This window comes from Prosopis cineraria, unplaced genomic scaffold, assembly GCF_029017545.1.
Source record: "Prosopis cineraria cultivar Desert tree isolate PC_DT_omini unplaced genomic scaffold, ASM2901754v1 PC10, whole genome shotgun sequence".
In the NCBI taxonomy this organism is placed as follows: Eukaryota; Viridiplantae; Streptophyta; class Magnoliopsida; order Fabales; family Fabaceae; genus Prosopis; species Prosopis cineraria.
Window position 1 is genome coordinate 30,207,927 of NW_026555341.1, and position 9,668 is coordinate 30,217,594.

The 9,668-nt window shown below is 33.8% G+C and overlaps 1 protein-coding gene across 1 annotated transcript; it reads right to left on the reverse strand.

Annotated features, from left to right (window-relative positions):
• Positions 1–5,055: 5,055 nt before the first annotated feature.
• On the reverse strand, positions 5,056–7,449 carry LOC129321331 (cytosolic sulfotransferase 12-like). Its single transcript, XM_054967071.1, has 2 exons — positions 7,431–7,449; positions 5,056–6,100 (listed from the first exon to the last, which is right to left on the reverse strand). The coding sequence occupies exon 2, from the start codon at positions 6,091–6,093 to the stop codon at positions 5,056–5,058; it is 1,038 nt and encodes a 345-aa protein (XP_054823046.1). The 5' UTR covers positions 6,094–6,100; positions 7,431–7,449.
• Positions 7,450–9,668: the final 2,219 nt, after the last annotated feature.

Genomic DNA, 9,668 nt, shown 5'->3' on the forward strand with positions numbered 1-9,668 from the left:
CTTGTCGAACATATGACGCAAAACAAGTATTGCGATCAATTGGCATGAGTTATGAAAAGATACACTCGTGCCTTAATGATTGCCTTTTATTTTAAAATGAATATACGTCGTTAACCGAGTGTATGAAGTGTAATGCCTCACGCTACAAGCAGAACGGATCAAGTCCTGCGAAGGCACTATGGTATTTTTCAATTGTGTCTAGATTTAGACGCATGTATAGTAGTGCAGAAATTGCGAAAAGCTTAACATGGCATGCAAATGAAAGGATAAAAGATGGCATGCTTCGTCATCCTGCTGATTCTCCACAATGGAGAAAGATTGATTATGAGTACCCTGAATTTGGGAAAAAGAGTAGGAATCTACGCCTTGCATTGTCTACTGACGGGATGAATGCTCATGGGATTCAAAGTAGTAGTCACAGCACTTGGCCAGTCATTTTAGTAATTTATAACATTCCTCTATGGCTTTGCATGAAGCGCAAGTATATGATATTGTCCATGCTAATTGCAGGACCCAAGCAACTTGGGAATGACATAGACATATATTTAGCTCCTCTAATTGATGACTTGAAGATCATGTGGGAGTTAGGTATTGAGGTATATGATGGGTATAAAGAAGAAAGATTTAATTTAAGAGCTATGCTCTTTGGTACAATCAATGACTTTCTTGCTTATGGTAATCTGTCAGGGTATAGCATTAAAGGGCAACTTGGATGCCCTATTTGTAAAGAGGGAACACATTCTATGAGGCTTCAACATGGGATGAAGAATTTACCTCGGGCACCGTAGGTTTTTACACCAAGAACATCATTATTGACGGTTGAGAAAAGCGTTCAATGGAAATTCAGAAGAAGGTAAGACACCTTTGCCGTTAACTAGTGATAAGTTGTTTGAGAAGATTAAGGATTTAGATATTGAATTTGGTAAACCATTTACAAGGCACCTTGGGACAACCAGATGGAAGAAGAGATCTATTTTTTTTTGAACTCTCTTATTGGACCACCTTGGATGTTCAACATTTTCTTGATGTCATGCATATTGAGAAAAATGTCTGTGAGAGTCCTATTGGGACTTTACTCCAAGTGTCAGGAAAAATAAAAGATGGCATAAAAGCAAGGTTGGACATGGTTTCTTTAGGAATAAGAGAAGAATTAATACCCCAAGATAAGGGGAACCGTACCTTTCTCCCTCTGGCAGCTTATACGCTATCTAAGAAAGAGAAAACTACATTTTGTGAGTTCCTTAATGCAATTAAAGTTCCTGAGGGTTACTCTTCAAACATAAAAAATATTGTATCAATGAAAGATTTGAAGTTGAAGGGCTTAAAGTCTCACGATTGCCATGTTTTAATGGAGGATTTCATTCCAGTTGCTATACGTGCAATTTTACCCCCTAAAGTACGAGGGACGATCACTAAGTTATGTTTGTTTTTCAAGTCCATTTGCAGTAAAGTGATTAATCCACATAAGTTGTCAAGGTTGCAAGCTCGAATTGTATTAACATTGTATGAGCTTGAGATGTATTTTCCACTGGCATTCTTTGATATTATGATCTACCTAACTATTCACTTGGTTAGGGAGGTTCAAATGTGTGGGCCTGCTTATTTAAGATGGATGTATCCTATTGAGCCCTATATGAAGATTTTGAAAGGCTATGTGAAAAATCAAAGTCGACTAGAGGGTTGTATTGTTGAACGGTATATTTGTGAAGAGGCTGTTGACTTTTATATTGAGTACTTGAGTCATATTAGCTATGTTAGGCTTCCAAAGTCTCGACATATGGGTAGAATAAGTGGAAAGGGGATCATGGGAAATAAAGTCATTACTATGTCAAGTGTATAGTGGGAGCAAGCCCACCTATATGTGTTGCACAACACTGAAGAGGTTAAAGAGTATGTAGACAAGCATATGGCTGAACTTAGGAGGGACAATCTCAATAAATCAAAAATTTGGTATGCTAGGAAACACAATAAAACTTTTACAAGATGGTTTAAGGAGCACATTCTTTAAATGTTAAATGTTGATTCCAATTCAGTTTCTAAAAAATTGAGATGGTTAGCTAACGGTCCAAGTAGACAGGCTATTTCTTATACTGCTTACCTTGTCAACAGATACACATTTTATTTCTCGCTCCTTACTGCCAAGGGTGAGTTGTTAATATTTGTTATGAGTAAATATTTTTTTTATATTTATTTGTTTGGTAACATGTGCTGTTTCTTGTTAGGGGATACTGGATGCTTATTGTGGTTAATCTCGTTGCTCCAAAAATATGGTATCTCGATCCCCTTAATAGAGAGCCAAGCAACAGGGAAGATATGGTGGTACTTTTTAATGAGTAAGTTGAATTTTTTTACTTGTTATTTCTTTTTATTTTTAGTTTTCCTTCATATATATTTCTCATGTTCATTCCATAATTCCTTCTTAAAGCTGTGGTGTTGTATCGCACTACGACCGACATGACTGTGTCCCCTAAGATGAGGGCATTTGAATCTTTAGAGAAATGGGTCACTGTTAAGGTATTCATTTAATTGGTCAAGTTTTTAATCAAGAAACTGTCTCATTATATTTTACAATTTCATTGATATGTGTTTTTTTTTACAGTGTCCATTCCAGCCAGATCAGAGCAATGACTGTAGTTATTGCTTGATGAAGTTCATGAAGGACATTATCACTCATGCCCCTACCACATTATCTGACAACGTATATATATAAAATTTAATTACACTTCAATTATAAATTTTAAACAATTTTAATTAGCTACCTATTAACTTAAAATTGTTGTGACTATTTGCTTACAGCACTTCAAGGATGTCTATTGCGTTCATTATGTGGTTACACATGTAGAAGAGGTCCTTGAAGAGGTGGCCCAATGTGTTTTCAATATGTGGGTAGCAACAGTAGTTAGGCCGGTACAATAGTTAGTTATATTTATATACACATTTTTTGGGCCAATTTTTATGGGATAGGCCATTTAGTTTTGGAACATTAGTTTGCAAGTAAGTTAAGCATAGAATTTTTAGATTTTAATGTTAAATGTATAGGAATTTTTATGTTAATTAGATAGGAGATACTATTACAAACATTCATTATATTGTATTATTTTTGTTGCTGGCTGGCTGTTTTTTATCTTTATCTGCATCTTTATTCAGGGGGGCTGCTTTAAAAGCAGCCACCATATTTAAAAAAAATTATGTCATAAATACTTGACGGTTATTTCAAAATAACCGTCAAGTATAAATATAATTGACGCTTGTTTCAAAACAAGGATCAAGTATTTGTAAATACTTGACAGTTATAATGAAACAAGCGTCAAGTATTTATGACCAAAAAAACTGTCAGGTTTTGGCCATAAATACTTGACGCTTGTTTTCTTATAACTGTCAAGTAATTATAAACACTTGACACTTGTTTAAAAACAAGCGTCAAGTATTTATTTAAGAAAGAGCATATTTAGTTCATATACTTAACAGTTTTTTTCAAATAACCATTAAGTATAAGATTAATACTTGACAGTTTTTAACCGTCAAGTATTATTTTTTTAATATATGTCGCACCCTTACTTGACGGTTAAAAACCGTCAAGTATTGTGAAAAATAAGCGGCAAATATGAGTATGGTAGTGTCTATTTCTTTACAAGTGTTGGCATCTTGAGGAACCAAGTCACTTTTAAGTGTAAAGAACTATCTCTCTTCCTAACAAAACTTAACATCGCTTTTAAAGAAACCACCTCTCTCTTTCTAATAAGTAACATGATGTATCTTATCCATGTTTCTCATAAAAGTAACGTGGATAAAATAACTTTTTAAATCACTTTGATCTATATTCCCTACGATAGTGATGTGAAATATTCTAAAAAAGTGACATTAAAAACTTTTTTTTGTAATAGTAAACATGCAAAAACTGTTGCTAATATTCACATTAGATGATACATTTTCAATTGTTGTAAATAAAACTGTTTTTTAAAGCAAACAAATGTTGTCGTGTGCTTTACGTCTAACTTGTGTGAGTGGATAGCACAGAAATGAAAACAATTAATTAAAAAAACAGCCAATCCGTGTAACTCATGAGCCAGCCAGAGCTCGTCTGCTTCGTGATGTGGGCTAACCCAACCCATCATAAATAACATGGTTATTTTTCTATCCCGACCCACCAAATTCAGCAAGTAAATAGGCTATAAGATCAGATCTCCGACTCAACCTGATATAATTAAAGAGAAGAATTAAATATAGATGATGAAGGTAGTGAAATTGTTGATAGGATTATAGAATGATGGAGACCACAGAAGGGCAACAATAATGTTGAAGGCGAAATTAAGTACAGAATCGCCGATCATATATATATATATATATATCTGTGTTGTCTTTATGAAACCACGTGGAGCGATAATCAAAGACCAGGACTATAAATCCATCACGCTTGCGGGGGTGGTGGTGATTTAAGGATTTTTGGAAGAAAATCTAAAACCTCAACTCAATAATTCTAAATCAAATAATGAAAGACAAATGCTGCAAATGCAAAAATAAATTGAGTGTGGGGAATGACGAATATTGTTGTTGGCTATGAGTATATTCGACAGCATTTTTAGCTTTAATCCTCGAAAGTAACTTAACTAATTTGGTGAAAGTATAGAATGATGTAAAGAAAATCGTGGGTCTTATATACTTCACACAATATGCGAGTCCTCAAAGGTGAATTTATCTCTCTTTTCACCTCACCTTGCAACGATGGTGACAACATTTATTTGGGCATGATCACTTCCTCCCAATTTCACAACATATTATATATTAGCTTAATAAGGATCATAATTGTTTCATGCATGGCTTCATATGTCCCAATTCTTAATTTAGTTCCGTTTGCTATATAATGTAATGTCAGATACTTAAAAATCATTTTACACAAAGGATATAGTAAGACAAATATTGTTGAAAAAAAAAATGATGGCCTCTTACTCGAGAAACATTAAAAATTTCAATAAGAGACAAACACTGCACGTGGAAAATTTTACCTCAACATCTTGGCTATTATTAGACTAGATGTTCTAGAGAACGTACGAGGATCTAAAACTTCAATCCATGTTTCCCCAGCTTCTCATGAATAATAACATCAAGATGTTCGATCATGTCAGATGTAAGAAAATTCTTCCAAACACCAATTTCACCACGCCTAAAGAAAGCCTTATTCTCTATCCCAAACCTCACTTTTCCACTCTTATTCACTTCCAAATCACTCAAATTCTCAAAACTACAAAGCATCAATATATTTTCCACAACATTATCACTCTCTTCCTCCTCAGAAAAACCAGATCCTATAAACTCAGCAAGTTCTTTCAAAACTTTGACTGGTTCACCCTTCAGCTCCTCCAACCTCAAAAACATTATTTTCTCCGGCTTGTCTAGACTCTCCTTGTGGTATCCCAACATGTGACCCCAAAACGGTCCAAAAATATTCATTCCCCGACAAAACTTGTCGAATGAGTCCTCAATTGAAATCGATCCTCGGGTTTCTGGTCTTAACTTGTTTGCAAATTGCCACATCGAGACAAACAAGTCTTTAGGGTTCCTACACAAGTAAACAATCTTGCATTTTGATCGCTTCACAGATTCTGGGAACAAAGCGTATGGGAGATGGCTTGAAAGGAGCCTTGGTGATGGGAACGAGCTAAAATCAGGCATGGCTTCTTCGTAGTAGAGATTGACATCTAAGAAAGGTACAAGATCATGAGGGTTAGTAGTAAGGAGAGGGTGAAGGAGACAAGTTCTGGTCGGATCTTTGTGTTGGTTTGGGTCATAGATCTTGCGATTGAGAATCGCAGATGTGAGAGCTTTGAGCCAAATTGTGCCTGATTTTGGTGAGGTGACGAGGAGGATGTCAGAATCATGATCTTGAAAGTGGTTTCGACAATTGAGAAATCCTTGCAAATGCCTTTCGGTGAACCAGAAGCCATTGTATTGATGGAGCTTGATGTTAATCCAATCCGATTCAGAGGGTAAGGTAGCAATGAGATCCTTGCATTCTTGGGATAGCTCTTCGTCTTCATGGAGGTACTTGGGAAGAACCAGAAGATCAGAGGGTTGAGACTTTTCTGCTGCTGCCATGGTGATGCTGTATAGATGCATAGAGTGATAGAGATAATAATTAGATATAGAGGATGAAGTGAAGGAAATGCCACCACACGAGGCATTTTCCTGACTAGAAAACCATATTAAGTTCAAAATCATGGCTAAGGTGGGTAATTTATAAGTATTTCTCTCAGTCTAAAGGCATGCTCTTATTTTAGTGAATTATGAATTCACCTGAACATTTTTTGTATCATAAAAAATCATTGGGCTTTATTTGTTTTTTTTTTTATGACTAAAACTGCTATATGCTTTCTTTTTCTGTTAATAACTAAAACTACAAAATTTAAAAAGAATTTATCATATTTTTTCAAACTGTAGATGCGCCTAATCAAAATTTATTTTTGAGAGATCAGACAAACTTATTTAATTAATTACAACTGTAATATGTACCTGACCAGTTTTCTTAAATATTGAATTAGATTTTTTTCCCTTACACACGCAACAGAGGGAGTACTATTTATAAAAAGCATTGGTGAATGATAATGCACAAGAAGATTTTTTAGTCCTTTGTGCTCAACCATGTGTTGTTTTTTTTTTTTTTGGTTGGGGCCAGGGTTTGGAATGGAGACATCCTCACAAGATTTTTAATAGAGTTGGTAAATTAAACGAGCAAGCCTGACTCATATGAGCCCAGTCCTTATGGGGTTGAGCTCTTAAATCTGATTTCTTATTTTTTGTCTCCTTTTTTGAGGCCCAAATCTTATTCAAAAGGCTTAGGGCCAGGCCCTTATGCCCTATTTTAAAAAAATATTTAAAATTAAATTAAGGATTACATATTAATTAGAATATTTTAAAATTCAAATTAAGCATTGCAAATCAAAATCCCTATAATATTTTAGAAAATAAAAACCACATATTTAGAAATTTGGATTAATTTTAAAATTATTATCTACTATGTAAATGATTAGAGTACAATATCTAGTCTATATACATGATATAAAATATTTGCAAGATTTTGTTACTTTATCCTTGTTAATATCAGAGCTATAATTTAATAACCTATGTTGAGACTGGCCACTCTACAGTGTCAACCTTTGTTAAGTTTGTTTAATTAAAAAAATGAAAAGAAAATAGCCTAATTAAGTAACAAAGCATGTTTTAAGAACTAAATGCATAACTTAGTAAGATAAATTCAAAGCCGCCAACCAAACAACTTGCATTTACAGAAGGAAAGATAATCAGAAAGGATGACAGAACAGAGATTATTGGAAATAATTTGTCTCCTAATTCACCAACAAAAAGATATATCCCTGTACAATTAGCCATTAAACTCCTTGCCATTATCATCTGCATCAGTAAAAATCATTACTTACTCTAAGACTTGAGTTGTTGCACCTTCTCCTTAGTCTTCATTAGAGCTATCCCATAAACTTGTGCGTGAGATGAAAGAGAGATAAACCTGAATTAGAGATAGAGGTACTTGAAGGAAGAACCAAAGACTTGAATTGCGAGCATTGTGAGTCAGAGAGCGAGCACCTAAAGCAACTTGCCGTCGCAAGCAGTCCATGCGTGAGATATGGCACTTGAATTATGAGCAATCCATGGACAGTCCATCGTGCAAGAGTGATAGAGAAGGGGAGGAGAGTTGAGAGGCAAGATTGCAATCGTGAGTCGAGAAGGAGAGATCGAGCTAGCCAAAGGAAGAAGAGAGGCGTGAGGCAAGAGCTGTCGTGTGTGCGTGAGTTAAGTGAGAATGAGCGTGACATAGGTTAGGGTTTTCTTCACAAGCAAACGGTGCATTTTAGACCCAAAAAACAAATAGAGAGAGAGAGAGAGAGAGAGAGAACTAGGCAACGGGTCACTTGAGCCCGAGCTCGTGTTTTTGAACCTTGTTAGAGTCGGGCTTTGAAGCTCAGTTTCTCTAAAAGTAGTCAATTTTTTAATCCAAATCCCTAATAAAAATGGGTTTAAATGAGTGGCCCGTTAAGCCCGACCCTTATTCTTATATCTAATTCCCAGTGATTTTTAAGATTGATAAGACGAGGACCACAAAGACAGACCAAAAATCCAAAAGAGAGGCACATACTATTTCATCTTCATTACTCATCACCTTAATCCAAATTTAAAATATTATTTTATATTTAGTAAAAATTTATAAAATATCATCAATCTAATTTGAATTTAATTTGGAGGATCAATTTAATATTAAAATTTTTATAATTTTTATATATTGATTATCTAGATATACTTTGTATAGTTTAGATTTAATATTAAAATTTTATAAATTTTTATTTTGAAAATACAATACCAAAAATTAAAATATATAAAACTGAAACTTTTTTGAAAATATATTCTTTAAAAAAATTACAATTTAAAATTTTAAACCTATAATATGCAGAGATATATGAATAGTCAATATATAAAATTATAAAAATTTTAATATTAAATTAAATCTTTCAAATTAAATTTAGATCATCTTGATTATAAAAGATTTTTTTTAAATTTTTATAATTTTTATTTTAATAAATATAAAATAATATTTTAAATTTAGATTATCCAAATTAAACTTTAGATAGTCCAAATTTCATCACTATGATGAGCGCCTCATGATAAGCACTAAGGATGAACCTACAAGCACTTGGGTTATGCTTAATGCTATCTCAAAAATATTTCGTTAGAAATTCTAACCCATTAATAAAAAGAAAAGAAAATTAGGAGGACTTGATTTACAATCTCACAGAACTATAAGGACTAGAAAATTAATTTTTCCTTTGTAATTTGATGGGCATTTTCTTAATTATTTTTTGTAATTTTTTTTAGTTTTAAAGTTAATTTTGTTAATAACAGGGTTTTCAATACATTATTTTTAAATATTGAAGCAAAAAATTATACTACATGTAAATTTAGGAAACCAGATACTTGTGAGCAGATAGTTGAGGGGCACAATGCCCTTTAACCCTTTTTAAAAAACACATCTTGGACAAATATAGGTTGATGTCAAAATATTTCTGGAGTCCAAAAGGCAATAAGAAATATAGAGATATAAGATGTCTCCATGAATGTTTTCAAAAACAAAATCACCAATTTCTTTATGTTGGGGTGGTTGCTCAGTAGACCACACGAATTTCAATTATGCCATATCACTTAATAAAACAGACAATAATAGAAATTATGATTACATTATAAAACAAAATGACTTTTCACAACTAAAGTCTTGTCGTTAATAGTTTTTAGTGACGACAAACATAGTCACTGCCAAATTTTTTACAAAAACAAAAAACAAAATCATCTCATGCCATGCATGTGCCTCCTCACTCCATGTCACCACACACCTCGCTTAACATCACCCCGCCACGCATGCATTTCCTCACTTCACTTCACTAGATACCATACTCCATGTCAAGAGAGGGACCTCTCCCTTTCTTGATCTCCTTTTCCCTCCACTTCCCCTTCTCCACCATTTATATTATTTTATTAAATGATATTTTTTAAAATTATAAAATTAATGAATGGTTGCATGTCACCTCCTATGCGTGCACCTCCTCACTCCATGCCACCAAATACCACACTCCATGCCACTCTACCATGCATGTGCCTCTTCATCTCTCCAC